Here is a 25,586-nt window from a genome sequence, read left to right as displayed (position 1 = left end):
CACCCCTTCTTCTGTGTTGCTTGTTAGTGTTAGTAGGTACCTATCCCTCGGGCTAGGACCATTTAAGTTAGAGGACCTAGTCCTTTCCTTGTGTTCCTGTTGAGACCGATTAAGTTAGAGGTCTTTTGTAATTGTCTGTTGGTTTTCTTAGTTCCTGCACTTGTGGCTTCTATTTTAATGTTTGATTGTTATTAACGGTTGGTGGTTTCTCTCATTATGTCAAAGGATACGAAAGAGCATAAGCCCTCGGGCTTTAAGAAATGTACTAAATGTGGTTATAAGATGTCAGTCACTGATGGACACTCTGTGTTTATTGTCTGGGGGCTATTCACCTCCAGGAATCTTGTACTTTTTGCAATGCATTTAGCCTGCGTGTTCTTCAGGAGAGGAATAACAAACTAATTTTGAAAGGACTTTTGAAACCCTCCTTCAAGGAGGATTTGGGAAGGACTTCTAGCTTCATGTCCTCTCCCTCTAAGAGTAAAATGTCTAAGGCTAAAAAGCGTTCTCCAGCTCCCACTCGGAGCCTCCGGAGAAAGTAGTGAAATCTACTGTGGCATCCTCGGCTCCACGGTCCTTGGAGCCGCAGGAAGTTAGTGTATTGACTGAATCTGCTTTGGCTCCAAGTCCCTCGGAGCTGATTGCGGAGATGCTAGTTTAGAGCCAGTCTCCAAATTTTAGGCCGGTCACTCCTCCTTATAGGTCTCCTTCGGAGCGGAGGTCTAGATCTCCTTCCTTATCTTCTAGGTCTTCCAGGACTCTTTCAGATGTGGATGTAGATAGAGTGGTACAGTCACCGGTACTGGCAAAATTGTTTTCAGCTCCAGCCCATTTGGCTCCGGTGCCTGTCACTCAGCCAGCGTCAATACTTCCTCCTCCAATCAAATCTCAGCTTTTGGAGCTAGAATGGTCAGCACCATCTGATGTCCCTTGGTCGGCTCCGATGGCCCGTCCTGGCTTATCGGCTCCAGCTTCAGCTCTGACCCCGTTGGCTCCGTCCACGAGGTCCAGGACTCATGGTTCCTCAGTCGGACCTGAGGGGGAGGCCTCTGGTCACTTTTCGGCTCCTAGCCTCCCTCTCGGTGCTTCAGCATGGGAGAGCCTGACCCCTGCTTTGGCTTCGGACCTTGTTCCTTCTGCTCCGAGGTCTTCCATGGCTGGTCGTTCTTCTGAGTCGGGGGGACCAGCTTTCGAGGCCATGCAGAGCGCACTGACCAGGTCCTCAGCAGCATCATTCGGCATTGACACTCTGTCCCCTCCAGCTCCAGTACAGGTCTCTGATCACCCTCTATCTTTTGACAGTGGAGACCCAAGGCCTCAGGATACCCCCATGAGTGGTACCCATATTTCTGAGGGCCCCTCATTGTTTTTGCCTGAGGAGCTACCCAGAAAAAGAACGTGCAAGAAGAAGCACATTGACTCCCAAGATGAGTCCCTCATGTCAGACACCGACCTTGAGGAATCGGAGGGGTCCCCCAAGTCATCCTCTGAGGATGTCTCTTTCTCTGACATCCTAGAAATTTTGAAGCAGAGGGGTGACTGGCCCTCCAAAGCTCCCTCCGAGGAGGAGTCTGTGTTCCTGAAGGCCTTTGGGGCTCAGCCCTCCGCCTCCTGGGTGTCTCCACCCTTCAATGAACTTTTGGATCTGGTTTGTCGAAGGGTGTGGGAAACCCCTGACTCTGTGGAACCAGTCCCCAGGAGACAAATTCTGTCTGCCCCCTCTGACAAAGAGTTTCTATCCAAGGGAGTTCCTGTAGATGCCATGGTGGTGGCAGTGGCCACCAAGAAGGAACTGGCTGAGACTTTGTCTGCCGTCCATCCTCCTAACAAGGAGTCTAGGACCATGGACCGGTACGGGAAGCGTATGTTTTCTTCAGTGGCCTTTACTCTGCGGTCACTGAATTACTTATCTCATTTTACACAGCTCCAAAGAGATCTCCTGAAAGAGCTTGGAGATACTCTACAGGGTAACGTTTCTGATGCAGTGGCTCAGAAGGTCAATGCTCAGATGTCTACCCTCAACTCTATTGCTAACTCCTCCATGAGGCTGATCTCTTATGCAGTCGAAGGAGCGGGTAGGGCAGCAAGTTCAGGAGTTGCTCTTAGGAGACATTCCTGGATGCGCCTCTGTAATTTTGTGGAGGCCTTCAAGTCTATGTTCACCAATGCCACGTTTGATGGTTCCTCCTTATTAAGAACCAAGGTGAAAGACACCCTCACTAGGTGCAAGCAAGAGGAAAAAACTCTTGTCTGCTGTGGGAGTCCATTTTCCCCTACCCTCTAGGCCTTATCCCAAGACCCAGAGGGTTGGGAAGATGTGGTTCAAAAAATCTCAGAGGTGTTTTCGTGATGCACAAGGTGAGTCCCCCTTCAGAGGCAGGGGATGGGGTGGTAATTCTGGTAGATGCCACCCTAGGGGCAGAGGAGGCCCGCGTAACCAGGGAGACCGCGATTCCTTTTGTGGTTCTCCCTACCAGCGCTCCTGATGGGAAGCCTGGCTGTGCATTTCCGGAGCCAGTCGGGGGTCGCATTTCACTATACCCAGAGGCCTGGCAAAGTATCGCTTAGGACCAATGGGTATTAAAAATAGTTTCTAGAGGATATCGCATTCCCTTCTCTTCAGCTCCGCCTCCGATCAAAAAAATCCCAGATGTTCCACCCAATCAAAGGGATTCTGCAGCTTCAGAGGTTTTAAAGCTGCTAGAAAAAGGAGCCATCCAGCATGTCCCCTCAGATCAGATTGGATTAGGGACTTACTCCATATTCTTTTTGGTGCTGAAAAGGACAGGGGACCTGAGACCCATTTTGGATCTCAGCAGATTGAACACCCATGTGAAGAAGTCCAAGTTCCGAATAGTCACGTTGCAATCTATTCTCCCATTGTTGGGAAAAGAAGTGTGGATGTGCTCCATCGACCTCAGGATGCTTACTACCATATAAAGATGGACAGGGCATCCAGAAGTCATCTATGCTTCCAGCTGGGAGCCAGTCGTTTTCAATTTTGCGCCCTGCCCTTTGGTCTCACCACAGCCCCCAGAGTGTTCACCACATGCATGGCAGTGGTAACGGCTCACTTGAGATGTCAGGGATTCCAAGTGTTTCTGTACCAGGATGACTGGCTCCTTTCTGCCACCACCAGGCATTTACTCCTACAAACCAGAGACACCACGATCAAACTGCGTCAACAATTAGGCATCACTCTAAATTTGGAAAAGTCTGCCTTTTTGCCCTTGCAGCGTGTAACCTTTATAGGCGCCGAGTTAGACAGTGCTCATGAGGGCGTTTTTACCACTAGAAAGAATTCAAAGTTTACAACAGCAGGTGTACGCGTTACTCCCTTTGAGAAGAGTGCAGGCAAGACTGATCCTCAAATTGTTGGGGACGATGGCTGCTACAATTATGCTGGTTTCTTTGGTGAGGCTACACATGAGGCTCCTTCAATGGCTACTCTTCGCCCAGTGGTCTCTGCAACATCTTCCGCTTTCTCATCTCATAATAATCACAGACAGGTGCAAGCAGGATCTGCACTGGTGGCTCAACACCAGCAACCTCGATGCGGGAAAACCCTTTGTTCCGTCCCCTCCGGTTGCCACAGTGACCACGGCTGCCTCCCAGATGCGGTGGGGGGGGGCATTATCTAGGCAGGACAGTCCAAGGCATGTGGCAGGAACACAAGATGCATCTGCATATCAATGTCCTGGAGATGAGAGCAGTGCTACTAGCGTTGCAAGCACTTCAGAGCTTTCTTCCTCTCGGGACAATTGCTATCCACACAGACAATATGTCGGTGGTATGGTATCTAAACAAACAGGGAGGAACCAAGTTATACCCCCTTTGCAGATTGGCCATGTGAGTGTGGCAGTGGGCAGTGGCTTCCCAACGGTTTCTTGTAGCAACGCACATTCCAGGGAAGTCCAATGTGATTGCCGACAGGTTGAGCAGAGCTATTCTGATGCCTCACAAGTGGTCTCTGAACAATCAAGTTGCGGAGCAGATTTTCTGCAGGTGGGATCAGCCTTGCTGCGACCTATTTGCCAGCCCCCTCAATACCAAATGCAGCAGCCACTTCACCCTTATCCCCCCTCAGGGGGAGTCACCCAGGGACACTCTAGTTCACGATTGGCCCTCCGGTCTACTGTATGCCTTCCCTCCTGTTCCTCTGCTGACAAAGGTTATTCAGAAAGTGCAATCTTTGGGAAGCAAAATGATTCTGATTGCTCCACACTGGCCTCGTCAAATTTAGTTCCCCTTTCTCCATCCTTACCTAGTGGATGCCCCCTGGATTCTGGACCCTCAACCAGATCTGCTGACTCATATGTCAGGGCAGCTCCATCCCTCTCTTCAGACCCTCCGGTTGACAGCCTGGCTCCTCCACTTCCATCATTAGTCAGGCTTCATCATTTTTCGCCGGAAGTGGTTCATATTCTGTCTTTCTCCCATAAGCCTTCCACCAGAAAAATCTATTCCAGCAAATGGAAGAGATTTTCCATATGGGCGCATGCAAGACAAATTGATCTTTATACAGCTCCAATTTCTTCAGTCCTGGAGTTCCTCTCCATGCTTTTCAACCAAGGATCAGCAGCCGCAACTATTAAGGTTCAGTTGGCGGCTATTTCCACTTTTCACGTCGCTGATGAGCCTAGTCTCATGGCACATAGACTTTGTAAGGCATTCCTGAAGGGCACTATGCTGCTTCGTCCTCCAGTTTTTGACCCAGTTATGCCTTGGGACTTAAATTTAGTTCTACAATGTCTCACTTTGTCCCCCTTTGAGCCTGCAGCCACTTGTGATTTAAAATATTTGACTTGGAAGACAATCTTTTTAGTAGCCATCACTTCAGCCAGACATGTCTCGGAACTTCAAGGCTTATCAGTTAGACCACCTTACTTGATTTTTCATAAGGACAGGGTTTCTCTCAGACCAAACCCTTCCTTTCTACTGAAAGTGGCTTCTGTTAGTAATCTAAACCAATCCATTGAACTACCTGTATTATTTCCAGAGTTCTCGAACAAGGCAGAATTTAGATTTCATCAGCTGGATGTGCACAGACAATTATGATTCTATTTACATAGAACGAAAGATCTCAGAAAATCGGATCAGTTATTTGTCTCATTTTCAGAAAACAGGATTGGGTCTCCTGTTTCTAAAGTCACCTTGTCTAGATGGATCTCCAGTTGTATTTCATTCATTTATGCTTAAGGTAGCAGGGATTTACCATTTTGAGTGAAGGCTCATTCTACCCGATCTGTGTCTACATCTACAGCAGGGGTGTCCAACCTTTTCAGTTGCAAGGGCCGCATTGAGTCAACAGAAATGGTCTGAGGGCAAACGGCAAGTGAGGACCAAAAAAAAAAAAAAAAAAAAAAAAAAAAACAACGCATCATAAACTAAAGAGCAAAAGACCCCAGGTTTATGCGGACTAATACAAAGTCAGCCCTCTGGCTGTATTGTAGGTGAATTTGAACAATAAATAAATTAATTAATGCATAATATTTGCCCTAAAATTCAATATCTCATTCTAATTATTAAAAAACACTTAATATTGGATCTGCAGAATAATTTCTGGTAGTAATGAGCCAATAGTATGCCTCATTTTACTGCTTTAATTTAAGGTAGCTCCAGAAAACCTTCATCGGTGCATGTTTTATATAAAAACTCGTGTACTGCATACACTTTGTGCAGGCTGCAACTTCATACTAACAGAAAATAATATTAAAATTGCTTTTCCCAAACCTCAGACATTTGAATAATTTGAAGAGATAACATTTTAAAAGCAAATCCAGAACTGCATTGCAAACACTGACCCACGCAATAGAAGACACAGCCGTTCTACCTGCATGCATTCAGTCTCTCAGCGGTGCCAGAGACGGTACCCCAGCTTGCATTCTGTATGCAGGCTACAGGAAGTGGAGGGCTCCTATTCTCCTATACTCCTATTTGTAATACCACTTGCATGTCAGAAATTCCTTAAATCACTCATCTTCATTTCCTAAAGCAGCATTTTGGACCACCTATGTAACTACGAGGGCAATTTCTGCAGGTAATATTAATGCAGACATTCTCCCTGCAGTTCCTGTTGCCCTATGGGCATGGCATCCAAGCCCTTTACAGTAAAACAACCTGCGTCTGAAGAAATGCTTTTAAATAAAGCATATACATTTCACCAAACAGGCAGAAGAGTGGGTTAAAATTTCATACATGCTGTTCTGCACAGAAAGAAGAATCAAAATACAGGAACAAAATATATAAAGTGGATATGAAATTGGCAACATAGAACACATGGATGTTAAAACATCAGCAGAGTCAAGAAATGTAACCGAATTCACTGTCGGCAAGGATCCTGAACCAAATGTTGGTAGCTTCAAAACTTGACAGTTATGCAAGGCAACACTTCTGAAGAGTGCATTATGGTAATCCAACTACCACACTTCTAAGACACTTTCCCAATTAAATTAAAAAAAAATCTGAAAAATAAATAAAGCCCTCATTGTAACAACAACAAAAAAAAAAGGTCCACTTTTTTTGTACTTTGCAATGTCTTGCCATTTTGTGACTACCGCTAAAACATATACCATTATAAAATTTTCACTCCTCAGTTTCATTGCTATTATCAAATGCACTGTAGTTAATCAAAGCATTGCATGTATTGTACACCTTCTGGTCAGTAATTACATATTAAACTCACAAAATTACTTAACTTACCTTTTGCTATGTTGTGTAGTGTAACTGTAGTCAGTGTGTACTCCAAAATAAAATAAATCCTCTCTCCACAATCTCTCTCCTTCCTTCAGCTTTACTAGAACTATAAAAAATGACCGAACGGTGTTTTCGCGCATGCGCATACCAGCGGAACGACGCTGGTATGAAAAAACGTGAAAAAAATGAAAGTTGGCACATGCACAGAACAGCAAAACGCTGTGGCGGACGTAAACACATGGAAAAAGTTAAATTAAAATTAAATTTAAATTTAAGGGTCAAGCATGGAAGAGCTCTGAGGCATGCTGGGCAGGTTGGACACTCCTGATCTACAGCCTTTCAGGTCAGGTTGTCTATGGATGATATTTGTGCTGTGGCTACATGGGCATCTTCTCACACCTTTGTTACTCCCTGCAAGTTAGATTTGGTGTCCAGAGGCAGGTTTTCCTTTGGTTCCACAGTGCTCAGGAGTATTTTTCACTGAGCCTCCCAGGTTTCAGGTGCTGGGGACGCTGTCCCACGGGTAAGAATGTACGTGAGATTGGACTACATAACATCAAGAAGTTATGTATTCACCATAACATTTGATGTACGTAGTCCATCTCGCCTCACATTCTTACTTACCCCCCCTCCTTCCCCCATCCTGGAGGACCTAGGGGTTAGGTATGGTTTCAAATTCCTTTCTGGTTAGTATGTTCTTCCTTCTCTATATGTTGTTGTATGTGGAGGAGTGAATGATTAGCTCGCAGCAAACAAGATCTGGGGAAAGGGAGCAGTGCAGCATGGGATACCTTCTTAGCCCAGCCAATTGAAAGACTTTGAGCTAGAGTATGGCCGATTTGGAGCCGAGGTTCAGCTCCGAACCCACGGGTAAGAATGTGAGGCCAGATGGACTACATGCATCGAACATTATGGTGAGTACATGACTTCTTGTTTTCATGTCTTGACTTGTCTTCTGTTTCATCCAGTTTATTCACAATGTCCTCACCCTTGAAATATTGGTGTACTGGTATCTCTCTCGTTGCTTTCTCTGTTGTCTGCAGGGCTAGTAAATCATCAGAGTACTTTCACAGGGTTTCTTCAGTTTTACAGATTTTCTTATTTGCTGTAGTATGTTCTGCTACATTGTTGCTGATTTTAAAAATCTATTAGTAAATTACATCTATCTGCTGCTGTAGTGTTCCCGACAGCACCTTTGCCATGTGAGTCATGTTGCCATCCTTTTCCCAACTTTCTGTATGGTTTGGAGTAATTTCCTATGGCACTTAAGAACTATCACAAACAGTGCTACTTTCAAATCAAGACTAAAGAATTTCTTTTCCTCCATCTGGCAGTGTAATTGCAATTGGCATTACAAACAAAATATGTTGGTGCCCTGCACGTGTTTTGCATGACTTCAACCCCATAATTCTTAACTTTATTTTGGATTGCTGATGTTCCTTTTTATCCAGTTGCTGTTTTTATTATTCTCTTTCATTCTTTTTCCACAAAATCTTTCATCGTCTTTCTTCCATCTTCATACAGTATAGCTCTTCTGTTACGTGGTCTGATAACAATTATGAATGGAAAAATGTATGTCTGCAAAAAAAATATTAAGTTGTTAAATAATGGTAGTTTCTTATAATGTAATTGATTTAAATACGTTTTTTAAAATGTCTTTTATAATATTCTAAAACTTTGTAATTTATTGTTTTTAGATTACATTTTTTAAGTTTGTAACTGGAGCTTTTCTGCTGGAAAGCTAGGCTATCCTGGTAAACAAATGCCAATAAGTAATTAACAAAACAAGCACCAGTTGCAACTTTTCTGTTTTCCCTTACCCTTAGGCTTATTTTATTCCAAGGTAGTAACTTCCAGTCCCTGTCTTTTAGTTGCAGTGTTTTTGTATTACCACTTTTCTTTTTCATTTCCTTTTTCTTCACAGTTTATTTTCATGTTTGGTCCTGCTCCCCTTTCTGCCTCTGTTCACCTTATTTTAAAGGCACCATAGTTCAAATGTACCTTTCCACAGTGCTTTTTTGGTAAGCTAAGCCCCGCTAGACTAAAATGAAGCCTTTCCTTGGAAAACAGTTCCTCTTTCTCTTTATCTGCCTTATGTTTTCTCCCTCTAGTGTATAGCCCCTTTCTTTAATGCATTCCCATAACCGGCATTTAAACTTCTTGATCCTGTAGTGTTTTGAAGAAGAAGGCGGGGACTCTTGATTGGGTATGTCTTATTGCAGTGAAGCACTAGAGGGAGGATGGGAGCAAGCAAGGGATGGTGGGTAGGAGAGAAGGAGGAAATGAAGCATAGTTGGAGGGAGGATGATAGCAAGTGAGAACGGGCGAGTTGGAGGAGAGGGCATAAGGGAGCGAGAGGAAGGTCAAGTGAAATGTGGCAGTGAAAAAAGGAAGGGGAGAATATTGGAGAGTTTGGAAGGCCATTGTTGTCTGTCCATTAAGCAGCATTTTGGGTTATATGAAAAAAGTTGTTAAACCTTTTTGTCTTGTCTACTGTATTTCTCTACAGCGTCTTCTGAGACGGATCCTTGGTACTTTTGGACTGCCAAGCTGGGGCCGGGCAGAACTAGTGCTGACTTTTCTACAGGAGGATGACCAAAGCTATAGCCTCCACGATGTGATTGAAGCTGTCCGACAGTCACATGACAGGCAAATTATCAAACGGATGTTGTCACATGAGTGCTCTGTCTGCATGGCATCCTACCCTCGAAATCGGGTAAGTTCTGCAGCTACACTGCTGCCTGTATCAGTCTTTGTGCATGGAATCAGATAAATCATATGTAAATGTCTGTGTCCTTTCTGTCAGTTTTTTAAAAACTGTGGGTTTGTATGAGCTCCTGTCTTATGTGCAAGATACATTGTACTCATGAATTCTGCACATCTGCTCAGCCTGGGGATCTGGTCAATTTTGTAATTGCACTTTCTGTTTGACAATCATGATACATTTGTAAATTAACATTTACTTTTGGACTGATGTATAGTTTATAGCTGCTGTAGTTGTCTGATGGATATCCTTTGCCTGGAATGCAGCCATGCTTTTCTGTTTAAGCTCCTGTTTCTGGGTCAGTACTGTGCTTGGCTACGTGTATTGCCTTTCTTATAGTCAAAGAGCTTCCTTGTCCATATTGCATCAGTTTGCAGAACACACTCATTCCTGTTTGTCATAGTAGTATGACAGTTTTGAGACTGTCAATGACTTATCATTACTGTGATCATGAACTTGTTTTGTAAAAAGATTCTGTTTTTTGCAGTCAGTCCGTGAGGGGCAAAATACCTATAACACTCCCCTTAAAAGGCGGGAGCAAGTAATAAAGGTTGCTGCAGTCTGCTCTTTGTGGGGGTGGGGTGGGGTGGTAAGGGTCATACTGCCTTTTCCCCTTTAGTAATACATTGTGGAGTACAGCCATAAATTCCAAATTCCAGTGTTAATCCCCTCAAAACATAATCACCAAACTGCTATATCCCTTTTAGTGTTGTACGGAGAAGAAGAAGAAGATTTAAGCACCAAACTGCAGACCCCCATCATCCACGTGATGCATAAAGTAGTATTTTATTTAGGTATCAAGCTGAAGTTCCCCCCCCTGTGAGGGGATGGAAAAGCACTTTGTGTGCCAAACTTCATCCCCTCTTCAGAATGCATGGAGGAAAAGGTGTTGTGGGTGCCATATTGCAGTCCTCCTCAGCAAGGAAGAGAGACTAATTGTTATGAATACTGTGTTTTGCTTTAAGGATAAATAAATATTCTGAGTGCCATATTGGAGTTTTCCTTTAGTGAGCTTCAATGAGGAACATAAAATGTGCTTTTCTAAGTACCGTATTGTATTTCTCTTTCATCATGTGAGGAAACTTATCCCTCAACTAAGACAAAGTACAATATGAGTAGTGCTTATTCCTCACTAAGGGCAAAGAACAATTAACTACAGTACTTGTTTTGAAATAATAATATTGTTTACAAACAGGAGGGAGCACTTCATGTGTGTGTTAAGTAAAGTACTGCAGTCATTTTCCATGAGGCAGAGGCAGGGAAGGAAGTAAGATAGGAACAATACTATGTAAGTTATCATAGAAATCAAGAGAAGCCTAACCCATTTAAGTAGGCACTCTTGAAAGTTCTTGTCACTCTTTGCAAACATTTAATAATGCCCACCTCCTAATTAAAGCAAGACCTTACTTGATAACCTTGGTGTAAATTTGTGATGTTCTTCATGTTTCACTGTTGCAGTCATCACCTGTGGGTTATCCCTGTTGTGGTAGCCCTTGGCCAGCCTGAATACCAGAGTCAGTGTTTTTCTGCATCGGCTGCTGTCGCTTGCTGTCTGGCATCAAGTTATCAGTGCTATAAAGGAGAGCAGCCGACACCATTACATCAGTCTTTCTTGCCGAGGAGCCCGCAGCATAAGCAGTTCACAAGTGCGCCGGTCGGTCGCTACCAGAGGTTTGATTTACAGCTGAAAACGTCTAAAGCTAAGTTACCCCATTGGTGATCCTTTTTTTCTTGCTCTAACCAATGTCCGAAAAAGTTAACAGTTGTCTCGCATGTGGAAAGCAAGTACCACACCGAGACTTCCACTCATACTGCATCACTTGTTTAGGCCCAGATCACGATATCTCCACTTGCCGGTTCTGTGCCCACTTTAATGTGAGAACCATTCATTGTTGAGCTCTTACTGTAGCCAGGTATTTTCATCTTCCATCTTTGCATTCTGAAATGGCATCTGTCAGCGAACCATCCATAGACTTTCCGAAGAAATGCAAGGATAAAGATAGAGACAGGCCACACAAGGCCAAGCCTTCTGACGACTCTACTGCTAAGCAGGTAGTCAGTTCTCTGGAATTCAGTGAGGTGCTTTCAACCCCTGATGCCCGATTCGATAACTTTGTCGGCCTCTACTGAGACCCTTTCGAAGTCCGGTATGCCGCAGAAATCTTTGTCTTCTGAGCCTTTGGTTGTTTCTGCCTCATTTGGGTCCATAGCCTGCGTCGTGCAGGCACCGGCTTCCGAGGAGGCCTTTCGCACTACATTTTCCAAACAAAAAACGTCTACTCTTCTGACTACTGTTCCTCTCAGACCGATGGATATTCTTAGGCCTAGAGGCAAGGCCATTCCCAGAAAAACTACCTCTAGCCACCATGTTACTCCTGCTCCTTCTCCCCAAACTCAAATGCTTAAAATGGCAGAGGGTCTTATCACCCTTATCAGGAGTAGTCAGGCCACAACTTCTAAAAGTAAAAGAGATCTTTCTCCTGAAATACTAACAGAACAGGATTCTGATTAGTCTGATTATTCAGATTTTGAAGAGGAACAACCTCTGACTGCTTATGAGGATTCAGATGCAGAGGAATTCATTCCTTCTGCCTCCCCACCAGAAGATCTTTCCTTTAGGGAAATCCTTCACACCCTCAGGGAACATTTTCACTGGGAATCCCAGGACTTCCCTCCGTCTAAGAAAAGACTAAGAGAGTTTCTAGACCTGCCCCAGCACAGACCCTTGGCCATCCCTCCTATCTTAGAGGTGGTTGATGATGTCTTCCAGGAATCCAATTTAACTCCTGACGCCCTCCCACCAGCTCCCAGAAAATCTGACAGGTATTACAGAGTACCAGACTCCCACAAATACCTGTACAGAAATCCTGCTGCAGACCTGGAGGTCATTACTCAGGGACCAAAAGGAGCTAAGGCTAGTTCTACAAAGAATCCTACTCCTTCTGACAAGGACTCCTGAGCTCTGGACAGATGGGGTAAAAAGTATATACCTCTGCAACCATGGCTCAGAGCTCTCAACTGTCAGTTCCACATGTTAAAATATCAATAGCACATTTTGGAGCTGTTAAAACAAAATATTTCTACCTTTCTTGACTGCCAATTCGAAAGAGTTAGCAGATTTACTGCACTGTACTTGTCAAGTGGACAAACACTCATTACACTGTGGATATGACACCCTAGAAGCCTCAAGCAGGGCATCAGCGTCAGGATCTATCATTAGGAGACATGCATGGTTGAAGGAACAACCTCTCCCTGATCATGTTAAATCTAAATTACGGGATGCACCCTTGGATGAGGACCGCTTGTTTGGAGAAAAAGCAGAAGAGTTGGTTAAAAAGAAGGAAGGCAAAGCAAAATCTATGCAAACAGTAAAAGATTTCCTTCGGGTAAAACCTCCTAGGTTTAGCAGGAATTTTCCCCACAAAACACTGGTCCTTTCCTGCACCTAGCTTATTGATACACCCCTAGATAAGAAGCGCCTGTTTGGGGAAAAAGCAGAAGAAGTGCTTAAAAAGATGGAAGACAAAGCAAAATCTATGCAAACAGTAAAATATTTCTTTCAAGTTCAGCCTCCCTGATTCAGCAGGAACTTTCCCCTCTAAGCACTGGGCCTTCCCTGCACCTAGCAGACAGGGCCAAGGTAAGCCCCGCAGGGACAGGCCAACCAGGCCCCTATCCCAGGGCTAGCAAAGAAGCAAACAATGGACCACTTCCATCTCTAAATCAGGGAGTTCTAAGCCAAGCTTTTATGGCAAGCACTCACAATGACTCTCTCTCTCCCCTCTGCCCTCCCTTCACTCATCAAAAACTAGGATGAAGGCTCACCATCTTCAAAGACAGTTGGGTTTCTATAACCAAGACAAATGGGTCTTAAAAATCATTTCTCAGGGATACAGATTTTCTTTCAGCGAACTCCCTGTTCTAAGTGGGTACCCAGACCTCCCCCCCAAACCAGTGGGCAGAGGCATTGAAACAGGTCCAAAGCCTAATATCCCAGGGGGTAGTAGAACCTGTCCTTCCAAGTCAAACAGACAAAGGTTTTTAGTCCAGACTATTCTTTGTTCCCAGAAAAGAGGGCACTTGGCATCCCCATCTGGGATCTATCCAGAAAGAACACCTCCTTAGTGATCCCCTGATTCAAAATGCTAACTTTGCAACAGCTCCTCCCTATGCTAACAAAAAATGCCTGGCTTGTGATACTAGCCCTAAAAGATGCCTACCTCCACATCCCCATCAAGGAATCGTGCAGAAAATCCCTGCACTTCAGAGCAGGTTATCAACACTTTCAGTTCTCTGCACTGCCCTTTGGCTTATCTGCTGCTCCCAGACTATTCACCAAATGCTTGGCCCTGGCTATAGCATTCTGCAGACAGAGAAATATTCAGATTTACCCTTACCTGGATGACTGCCTCATTCAGGCAGAGTGCAAAGAAAAGTTGCTCCAGGACCTTCTCTTTGTCAAATCTCTCCTAACTTCCCTAGGGCTCACCATCAATGAGAAAAAAATCAAAACAAAGCCCCACCAGGAAAATTATTTTCCAGGGAGCTGTGCATCCCAAATGGCCTTCCTATCCCCAGAAAAGCAGAGCTTCCTGCCTCTCTACTTCACCCAGCTGGCTTCCAGAAGTCACCTCACTGTGAGGAAGTTCCTGCAAGCCCTGGGATACATGGCATATTGCATCCTTCTTTTCCCTCTTGCCAGGCTTCACATGAGAAAACTTCAGTGATACTTAAAGAACCTTTGGTGTCAGCACTCTCAGTCCCTAGAGACCACACTCCCTCTGATCCCATGTATAAGGGCAGAATTTCTCTGGTGGGCAGAGGCCTGTGCCATCAACAAGGGCCTTCCCTTCATCCTCCGCCCTTCCGGCCAGACCATCACCACTGACACCTCAGACATTGCTTGGGGCTTAGCAGGCAGGTGTACCCAAGGCCTTTGGAATGCCCAGCAACTTCACTTGCACATCAATCAGAAAGAAATTATGGCAGTACAAAAGGCTCTGACTTCCTTCCAACCACATCTCAGGCCAGGGGTCCTCCTTATAAAAACAGACAACAACACAGTGAAGTGGTACATCAACAAGTGGGGGGCACCCAATCTTAACCCCTGTGCAGGTTAGCCATGAATCTCTGGCTTACAGCCACCTCCATGGGGCTACACCTAATTGCCCAATACCTACCGGGGCAACAACACCCTGGCAGACCACCTAAGCAGAAACATACTGGACCTCCATGAATGGCAGCTCCACAGAGAAATCTTTCTGCAAATCACTCAGGGGTGCGGGACTCCAGAGGTGGATCTCTTTGCCTCGCACCTCAATCACCAGCTGCAAAAGTTCTGTACCAGGGAGTATCACCTCCTAGCGTGGAAGGTGGATGCCTTGACCTTCCCCTGGAACTCCCTCTTTGTGTACGCGTATCCTTCTCTGCCCCTTATTCCCAAGATTCTGATCACAATAAGAGAGGAGAGACCAAAGGCCATCCTCATTGCTCCAGATTGGCCCAGCATTGGTACCCCCTGTTACGCAGCCTGATCTTACAGCCCCCAGAGCTGCTTCCCCTGATGTCAGACCTCTTGACCTGGGGGGGGTAATACACCCAGACCTACAGACACTCAGTCTTTCAGCATGGCTTATACACTGAAAACTAACAAGGAGTCCCTGTTAATCAAACAGGTCCTAGACATCATCACAGAGGCCAGAAGGCCCAGCACAAGAACATCATAAGCAGGAAAATGGAAAAGATTCTGCCCCTGGAAACAATCCAAAGGGGCCAGTACCTCCCAACCTTCTTTCCCTTTCATCCTGGATTCCTTAACAGAGTTGCTCAATAGTGGCCTCTCTTTCTCCTCTATTAAAATTCATGCCTCGGCCATTTCTGGCCATTATGACTCAGACCCACCCCTCTTCTCTCATCCTTTGATTACGCAATTCCTCAGAGGGGCTTCTAATATCAGGCCTCTCGGAAGACCTCCCACGCCACCCTGGGACCTGAATTATGTGTTAGAAAAACTAACCTTACCTTCTTTCGAACCTGCCGCTTCTACAAAATTGAAATACCTCTCATGGAAGACTGCCTTCCTAGTTAGCTATCACCTTAGCTAGAAGGGTCTCGGAACTTCAAGCTCTCATGGCTGTTGAGCCCTTCATCATTTTCCATGCAGACAGAGTCTCCCAGAGGACTAACCCCTCCTTTATGCCCAAGGTGGTATCTGATGTGACCCTTAACCAGGCCATACACCTTCCCACCTTCTTTCCCAACCTTCAAAACAAGGGGGAAAGAATTCTACACTCAGTAGACGTGCACAGACAACTCAGATACTGTCTGGACCATACTAAGCCATTCAGAAAAACAGACCAACTACTTGTAAACTTTGCCCTAGGAGCAGAGGGGAAGCCCATCTCCAAATAAACTATTTCCAAGTGGATTTCTCACTGTATCCATTTTTGCTACAGACTACATGGGAAACCCATCCCTAAGTCTATCCATACCCACTCCACTAGGGCAACCTCCACTTCTACTGCCTTCCTCAGAGGACTACCCACCAGGGACGTCTTGGAAGCTGCCACCTGGACCTCTGTCCATACCTTTACAGAATATTACCACCTACCTCTCTTTCCTAAGTCTAGAGCAGGGTTTGCCTCTGCAATTCTGCAGGGCCTCCTAACCAATACCTAGGTTTCTACCTATCCTTCCACCCCTTTCCTCATCTTTGGGAATCCTCCCACAGGTGATGACTGCAACAGTGAAACATGAAGAACATAGTACAGTTGTGTACACTTACCATAAATGTAGATGTTCGAGTGTATTCACTGTTGCAGTCTTGGTTTCCCTCCCTCCATCCCCCATTTAACATTTTGTCCTAGGGGGGACATAAGCTTCCCAAGGTGGTTTTTAGCCACCAGGACCACTTCTGTCCTTTTCATTGTGCTTCTTATGGGTTAGGTCAAGAAAAACTGATGTAATGATGTTGGCTGCCTTGCTTTATAGCACTGATGACACAATGTCAGACTACGGGCGACGGCAGCCGGCACACAAAAACATTGACTCTGGTATTCGGGCCGACTGAGGGTTACCACAGCAGGGATAACCCACAGGTGATGACTGCAGCAGTGAATACACTCGAACATCTACATTTATGGTACGTGTGTACAACTGTACTATGTAAAAGATGCCTACCTCCACATCCCCATAAGGGAATCCTGCAGGAAATTCCTTCACTTCAGAGCAGGCTCACAACACTTTCAGTTCTCTGCGCTACCTTTTGGCATGTCTACTACTCCCAGGGTATTCACTAAATGCTTAGCCCTGACCATAGCCTTCTGCAGACAGAAAAATATACAAATTTACCCTTATCTGGACGACTGCCTCATTCAGGCAGACTGCAGAAAGAAGCTCCTCAAGGACCTCCTCTTTGTCAAAACCCTCCTAACCTCCTTAGGTTACACCATCAACGAGAAGAAATCAAAGCAAATACCCTCCAGGAAGATCATTTTCGTGGGAGCACTGCTGGACACAGCATCCCAAATGGCCTTCCTATCTCCAGAAAAGCAGAGTTCTGTTTCACCCAGCTGGCTTCCAGAAGTCACCTCACTACCAGGAAGTTCCTGCAAGCCTTGGGGTGCATGGCATCTTGCATCCTTCTAATTCCTCTGGCCAGGCTTCACATGAGAAAACTTCATTGGTACCTAAAGAACCTTTGGTGTCAGCACTGTTTGCCTCTAGAGACCTCTCTCCCTCTGATTCCCTGCATAAGGGCCAAGTTTTTCTGGTGGGCAGGGGCCTGTGCCCAGAACAAAGGTCTTCCCTTCCCCCTGCACCCAACTGGGCAGACCATTACCACCGATGTTTCAGACATAGCTTGGGGCGCTCACCTAGAAGGCAGGTGCACCCAAGGTCTTTGGGATGCCCAGAATCTTACCTTACACATCAACTAGAAGGAAATGATGGCAGTACAAAAGGCTCTGACTTCCTTCAAACCCCATATGAAGCCCGGTGTTCTCCTTATCAAAATAGACAACACCACAGTAATGTGGTACAGCAACAAACAGGGAGGGATCCAATCTTACCCTCTGTGCAGGCTGGCCATGAACCTCTTCCATGAGACTACACCTGATAGCCCAATACTTACCAGGGATCAACAACACCCTGGCAGACCACTTAAGCAGAAACTTACTGGGCCCCTACGAATGGCAGCTCCACAGAAGAATCTTTTTACAAGATTCACATCTCAACCATCAGCTGAAAGAATTCTGTAACAGGGAGTATCACCACCTAGTGTGGATGCACTGACCTTCCCCTGGAACACCCTCTTTGTGTACGCATTCACTCGTCTGCCTCTTATTCCAAAGGTACTGATCAAAATAAGGGAGGAGAGACCAAAGGCCATTTTCATTGCTCCAGATTGGCCCAGACAACATTGGTACCCCCTACTGTGCAGCCTAACCTTACAGCCTCCGAGGCAACTTCCCCTGATCTTAGACCTCTTAACTCAGGTGGGGGGAAATGCTGCATCCAGATTTGCAGACTCTCAAGCTGTCAGCATGGCTAATACCCTAAAAGCAAAAAAGTGGCTCCTGTTAAGCAAACATGTCCTAGACATTATCACAAAGGCCAGAAGGCCCAGAACAAGAAAATCTTATTCAGGAAAATGGAAAAGATTTTGTTCCTGGAGCCAGTCCAGAGGGGGCAGTACCTCACAACCTTCCATCCCTCTTATCCTGGACTACACAGCAGAGGTACTTATTAATAGTGCCCTCTCCTTCTCCTCTATTAAAATTCATGCCTCAGCCATTTCAGCTCATTTTGATACAGAACAGCCCATGTTCTCCTATCCTTTGATTAAACAATTTCTCAGAGTGTCTTCTAATTTCAGACCTCGCAGAAGGCCACCCACTCCAGCCTGGGACCTGAATTATGTTTTGGAAAAACTAATCTTACCACCCTTTGAACTTGCTGCTTCAGCAGAACTAAGATTCCTCTCCTGGAAGACTGTTTTTCTCCTAGCTATCACCTCAGCCAGGAGAGTTTCCAAACTTCAAGCACTGATGGCCATTGAGCCCTTCATCATGTTCCATGCAGACAGGGTCTCCCTGAGGACTAATCCCTCCTTTATGCCCAAGGTGGTATCTAATGTAACTCTCAGTCAGGCCATACATCTACCCACCTTCTTTCCTAACCCTCAAAACAAGGGGGAAAGAATTCTGCACTCACTAGACGTGCACAGACAGCTCAGATACTATCTGGGCTGCACTAAACCCTTCAGAAAAACATATCAAGTACTTGTCAGCTTTGCCCCAGGGACAGAGGGGAAGTCCATTTCCAAACAAACCATTTCCGAATGGATATCACACTGTATCCATTTCTGCTACAGACTGCATGGGAAACCCCCTAAGTCTATTCAAACCCATTCCACTAGGGCAGCCTCCACTTCCACAGCATCCCTCAGAGGAGTTCCCACCAGGGACATCCTGGAAGCTGCCACCTGGACTTCTGTCCATACCTTTACCAAACATTACCACCTACCTCTGTTTTCTAAGGCTAGGGCAGGGTTTGTCTCTGCAGTTCTACAGGGCATACTGACCAATTCCTAGGTCTCTTACTAAGCCTACCACCCCTCTCTTCAGCTTTGGGAATCCTCCCACAGGTGATGATTGCAGCAGTGAAACACAAAGAACATAGTACAGTTGCGTACACTTGCCATAAATGTAGATGTTTGACTGTATTCACTGTTGCAGTCCTGGTTTCCCACCCTCCTTCCCCCTTGTATCTTCTTTTTTTTTTAGGGAGACATAAGTTTCCAAAGGGGGCTTTTAGCCACCAGGACCACTTTACCATGGGCCTCTAACTGGTTAGGGCAAGAAAAACTGATGTAATGGCGTTAAAACATTGACTCTGGTATGCGGGCTGACCGAGGGCTACCACAGCAGGTATAACCCACAGGTGATGACTGCAACAGTGAATATACTCGAACATCTACATTTATGGTAAGTGTACACAACTGTACTTTTACCCATTCAATCATCAAGACTAGCTGGGCAAAGTAGTACTTTGTTTGACCTGGATTGGCAACCAATTTCATAGGCTGGGAATATATTGGGTAGAAACCTGTACCTCTAGGAAGATTAGTTTGTTTGTGTAGATTTAGGCCCCTTGTAAGCATGTGTAGAGTCACTTGTTTTGTGAAGAAATAGGAGGCCAAATAGGGTCGGGTCTTTCACAGATCAACAAAATGAGATCTAGGCCAAAGCTAGTGGGATAGCGGAGGGATTTAAGGCCTATAATTTTCTTGGTTAAAATAGTTAGTGCCTTACCAACTGAGTAATGTGCTTGGATTTATAAGTATGAAAGGAGTCACAGTATTTGATGTTGAGTCCAATAAAGGAAGAGTACTTCTTTAAATAAGAAGTAAGCTGCCTTCTTTGAATCATGAAGATACTCCCATACGTATTGTAGTTGCTGTCCTCTCTCCTTTGTTGGGAGGAGAGGACATGTAAATACCATATCGTACCTTCAACAAAAGTGGAGGAGTAGGCATTGTACGTACTGGTTCTAGAGTAGAATTCTGTATCATAGCTAACTGTATTGTGTAACTATGAAACTGAATTCATCTAAAAACAAAGAGTCGCTTAATATCATTTTTCCAGGAGTGCAAGGTTCTCTTACCCTCAGTGTTGGTCTGCTCTCCTTTCACTCCTATTGCTTATGAATCACAGTAGAGAAATGGACATCTCTTTGTGAGAATTATTTTCATAGTTATATATGCAGTTAACTATGGTACAGAACTGTCCACTTCATAATTCTTAGAGAAAAGCATATGTACCATACTGTAGTCTTTTTTTATGTGGGAGGAAGGGGTGTTTGTTGTAATTGCCAAACTGTATTGATTTCCCTTGGTGTTAACTTGGAAACTTGCACTATTGCTGTCCTCCTTCAGTGAAGAATGCAAGAATTAAATAATCAATTTGCTATAGTCTGTCATCTTGGGGGGGGGGGGGGGAACAGAAGTAAGCACTATAAGAACTTTCCTTTGTCTACAGTTTAAGTGAGTAATTTATACAGTAGGTATCACACTGTGCGCCAGCCATGACAACTGAGTATTTTCTAATACCTAGACTTACTGAACTTTCCTTGAGGTGAGTTGCATTTGCAAATACTAGGATGTACACCCAGGCAGAAGACTTAGTAGTGTACTTGATGCCAAATTGCAGTACCACTGAGGACAGTGTATGCATTATGAATACTGCCCTGTGCTACCAGTGAACAAAGTGTAAAGGTTGTGTATACTGTATTTCAGTCCCCAGTCTCTGAGCAAAGTGTACCATGGACAGGAATGACTGCTGTAATTATCTTATTGCCCTGTAGTAGGGGGAGAAGGATACACTGCTTTCTTTTCTTAGTATGGAGCTGTGTAATAATTGGTTTTGCAGTTAGTGAGGAAAGGAGGAAGCATGTATGCTTGGTTATGAATAGGTGCATTGTTTTAACCAACACTTTCCTGTGTAGTGAGAATTAATACTTAGTTCAGAACAGTTACTATAGTTAGTTGTGCTTTGCCATTAATGAGGAGTAAGAAGTACTATTTATGTTGCACTTTGTCCTTGTTGAGGGAGAAGTTAACACGCCAATCATTGTTCTTTGGCCTTGGTGAATGTGAGGCAGGAAAGACCAGTACAGGTATTAAGCTTTATCCTTGGTGTAGTGATGAAGCAATAAAATTTGTGAACATTGGTCCTTTACCCTCTATGATAGAGAAGTAAGTGCTGTGTATGCCAGTCTATCACCTTCAGTGCTTTTATAGTTATTACAGTTGATGTTTTCAGAAACACAAAACAGAAATAACAATGTAGCTTGAATACAGAACAGTTTTACTCTAAAGTATTGAATATTTTAGGTGTCAGCCCTTCTTTAGCTTCAGCAAAGCCAAAGTTCCTTTTTGTACAGTACTTTCTAGCAGTAGTCCTGTTTTTGTTAGGGCTTGGTCTGTGATATGTTTATAGATGGCTTCACTATTCCTCACATAAAGTCATCATCTTTGAGGGGGGGGTTGGTTTCTCATTACAGGGTTCCCCTGAGGGCATTGATATGGCTGGATTGATCAGTTAACCCGTCAAAACATAGTTGGTTGAGACTAGCTGACCAAGTGGCATTTTGTCTGTAGTAGGCCCCAGTGCATCTGTCTGGCTTAGTGACTTGTTCAAGGTCAGACAGCAAGCAAATGAAGGTTGAAAGATTCAAATCCTGTACCCTTAGCACAATAGAGAGCTCATTATCAAGTCAAAGTTTTTGTTCCCAATACTAAATGACAGACAAGCCTTTGAGTAAAGGTAATTCCAGTCCTGTCTTTGAAAAGTTTATTTGGTCACTTTATCTCACCTGAGCAAGTTGCAGTGCATCATTATCCATCTAGCCGGCCTTGTCCGAGCGGTATTACATTTCTTGGTTGCTCCTTTGTGTATGTGCTTTTGGTTTCAGTGCTGTTAGCCTGTATGTAACTTATGCATTCAGCTGTGTGCACATTTCATCATATCTGTGTAGCTAAGTTTATCCCTCTACAGAATACATCTTGGCACATTTGTGTAGCTAAGCTATTCTTTTACACTTTACTGTAGCAAGGAAGAGACAATCGGGCACCAGCTTGAAGGATGCATCAAATGATTAAAAAAAGTGGTGGATTATAAGCGGTCAGTTAAGTGATCCCAGCTGCAATCTCTTTCGGGCAGATTATAAACTGTCAAACTGTCGTTTTTAGGTAATTAAACTCTGTTAAAAAAGGCAATTTACAAGCTGCCTCTATGTAAGCATTATGATCACTTAATTGACAGCTTATAAGTTGTCAAATGTTTTTTAAAATGTTCTGGTGAGGAGGCCAACAAGTTGTGGGATGTCTAGAGTATTGAGCACTCATGTTATAGCCCTGCTTTAACAGAATGCATGTTGCATACAGTTTTTAGACTCACTGCTCAGCTTCAGAGGAGTTTGACCATTACTTTAATTTGGGGTACTGATCTCTTCCTTTACCTCACTGTGCTATGGTTATGAGCTTTGCCTATTTTGCTTATGGGTGTGCTTTCTTGAAAAGTGTACCCCAGATATGAGCACTGCATGGATAGTTATGTTTGTAAGTCTCCATCTCATGTTCCCTGAATGAAAGGAAGACAGAATAATGACTACCATGAGAGATATAATACAGTGAGATTCTGTAGGAATAGTGAAACCTTACATTCATATTCATGCATGCTGCTTTTTTTTCTCTCCCTGATATTTTACAGATGCGGTCCTTGACATCTTGTGAATGTATGATATGCCAGGAATGTTTCCAGCTGCACTTTACAATTGTACTGAAAGAGCGCCACATCAAGGACATGGTCTGTCCAGGATGCAGTTTGCCAGAGATCACTGATGAAGATGAGCTCCTGAGTTACTTTTCTACACTTGATATTCAGGTACATATACTTAATGAGTTCCAAATTACTGTAAGGTGTAGATGTTCTTTGTGTTTCACTGTTTCAGTCATCACATTTGGTTTATCCTTGCCAGAGTAGCCCTCGGCCAGCCCGAATACCAGAAGCTTAGTATTTTTCCGTCGGTTGCTGTCGCTTCAGGACTGATGTCAGGTCGTCAGTAGTATAAAGTAAGGCAGCCGACACCATTACATCAGTCTTTCTTGCCGCAGAGCCAGAAGCAGAAGCAGTTCATACGAGTGCCAGTCAGCTGCTACCTGGGATGTCCTTCAAGGATGCATCTGCAGTCATAACATGTGGGTTGTCCTGCCTCAGGCAGCCCTCGGTCGGCCCGATTCCAAAGTCTGGGTCTGGCCTTGGCTGATGTCGCACTTCACCCGACGTCATAGCTCCTGGGGTATAAAGGCATCAGCCGATGCCATTTTCCTCAGTCTTTCTTGCCGCACGGTGCCCGAAGCAGAAGCTGTTCGCAAGTGCCGGTCGGTCAGATCCAGAGATTTCAGCTACCGAAGACTTCTAAAAAAGCTAAGTACCCCGTTGGGGACTCTTTCTTGCCTCAGCCGATGTCAGACAAAATAAATAATTGTTTAACTTGTGGGAAACAAATACCTCATAAGGATTTCCACTCTTACTGCCTTCCTTGCTTAGGCCCAGACCACGACGTATCAGCTTGTTTAGCCTGTGCCTCCTTCAACCGACGGACACTTAGACGTCGGTCGGAGTTTGCAGAAGAGTTTTTTGGTTCAGCCTTTGCATATAAAATGCCGTCGGAGACTCCGACTACACATTTAGCTAAAAAGCGCAAGGAAAAGGACTGACACTCGCGGCCCGCAGTTTCGGCTGAAACCACGGTTAGGCCTACCGCGAGTGTCTCGGTTTCGGCTGAAACCGAGTCTCCGGTCCTCCCTTCGGCCGCTAGCATACCTCCGACAACCGAGGCCTCAGAGGCCCCGGCTGAGTCTGCTACAGAAATTCAAACCGAAGAAGCAGGCACTCAAGATTTGTCCGACACCATCCCGTTGGACATTTCTACTCCTGCACGTGGGGCAGCTAGACCCCCTGCTTCTATGTCTATTAAGGCCTTCTCCCGGGCCAAAGCAGCTAAACTTTCCAAGGCCTTGCCTGCAAAAGCCCCTCACAGACCTGCCTCAAATTCTCAGATTCTCAGCCTTGCTGAGGACCTCATTTCTTTAATCAGGGGATCCCAACCTCACCCAGACAGGGCCTCACAACCTCCTCCTGAAAAAAGGCCTAGGACTGAACCCCCTGAACCTGTTTCCTCTGACTACTCCTCGGATGGATCAGATTTACCTGACCATCAGGAAGGTCCTTACTCACCTTACGAGGATTCGGATGCAGAAGACTCCATTCCCTCCGCCTCTCCCCCAGAGGAATTTTCATTTGGGGAAACTCTTCATTCTATGAGGGAACATTTCCAATGGCAGGGTCAGGATTTCTCTGATTCAAGAAAAAGGCTAAGGACTTTTTTACATTTACCACAGCATAGGCCTTTAGCCATACCACCTGTACTATCAGTTGTTGATGTTGCATACAATGATGCCTGTTCAGCCCCTGATTCTCTTCCCCCGGCCCCTGCCAAACCTGATAGATATTACAGGGTCCCGGATTCTCATTTTCACTTGTACAAGGCCCACGCTGCAGACCCAGAAACCATTTCTCAGGGCCGTAAGGGTGTTGCAGCTGCTTCTGCCAAAAAAACCCTCCCCTCTGAAAGAGAATCAAGAGCATTAGAGAGATGGGGTAAGAAGGTTTATACATCTGCTACTCTTTCTGCCAGGGCTTTAAACTGTCAATTTCACATGATACAGTACCAGGAATATTTGTTAGATCAGCTGAATAAAAAGCTTTCTTCTCCTGAACCTTTAGACCGTAAGTCCCTTCAGGAGTTGGTACACAATTCTCAGCAGGTCAGTAATCATTTTTTAAAATGTGGCTATGATGCACTGGAGGCTTCATTTAGATCAGCTATGACTGGAGCAGTGATTCGAAGGCATGCCTGGCTAAAAGAGCAATCCTTGCCAGACCATGTTAAGTCTAAGCTACTTGATGCTCCTATGGAAAAACAAAGTTTATTTGGCTCCCCTGCACAGGAGGTTCTAAAGAAAGTGGAGGAAAAAGCAAAATCTGTGCAAACAGTCAAGGATTTCTTGCAGGTCCAACCTCCGAGGTTCAGTAGAAATTGGCCTTCAAAGAATTGGTCCTTTCCGAACACCTCCACAGCACAAAGAGGCAGAAATAGACGCCCAAGAGGCAGAGGTCAATCAAGGGGTGCCTACAGGGGCCGCCAGTGGCAACCTGGCAACCAGAGGAGTTCCTCTACAGCTGCAACCACTTCCACTGGACAGACACAATGACTTGGCTCTGATTCCGCCTACCAGGGAACAATTGGAAGCACCCTTGGGCGGAAAATTAGCTTTATTCTCAAAAAACTGGCATTGCATTACAGGAGACAAATGGACTTTGCAAACAATAGACAAAGGTTACAGGTTTCACTTCCACACTTTACCAAAAAAGAAAGGAATGCCAAACCTTCCGCCAAGCCAGAAGTCAAAGGCTCTAAAGCAAGTCATCAAATTGCTACGGATGAGAGCAATAGAAAAGGTACCATTAAAGAAACAAGGCCAAGGATTTTACTCCAGACT

The 25,586-nt window shown here is 44.9% G+C and overlaps 1 protein-coding gene across 2 annotated transcripts in view; it reads left to right on the top strand.

Annotated features, from left to right (window-relative positions):
- RNF31 (ring finger protein 31) overlaps window positions 1-25,586 on the top strand; it is a 1,258,066-nt gene that overhangs the window by 620,227 nt on the left and 612,253 nt on the right. For both annotated transcript variants that reach the window (XM_044058825.1, XM_044058826.1), the window contains exons 12-13: window positions 9,206-9,412; window positions 22,732-22,905. In XM_044058825.1, the coding sequence (XP_043914760.1) occupies window positions 9,206-9,412; window positions 22,732-22,905 (381 nt within the window). The remainder of the gene's footprint in view (window positions 1-9,205; window positions 9,413-22,731; window positions 22,906-25,586) is intronic.

The sequence above is a fragment of the Protopterus annectens genome, chromosome 16.part0, assembly GCF_019279795.1.
Source record: "Protopterus annectens isolate FY-2018-M chromosome 16.part0, PAN1.0, whole genome shotgun sequence".
NCBI lineage: Eukaryota > Metazoa > Chordata > Ceratodontiformes > Protopteridae > Protopterus > Protopterus annectens.
This window is presented reverse-complemented; position numbering and strand designations above follow the sequence as displayed.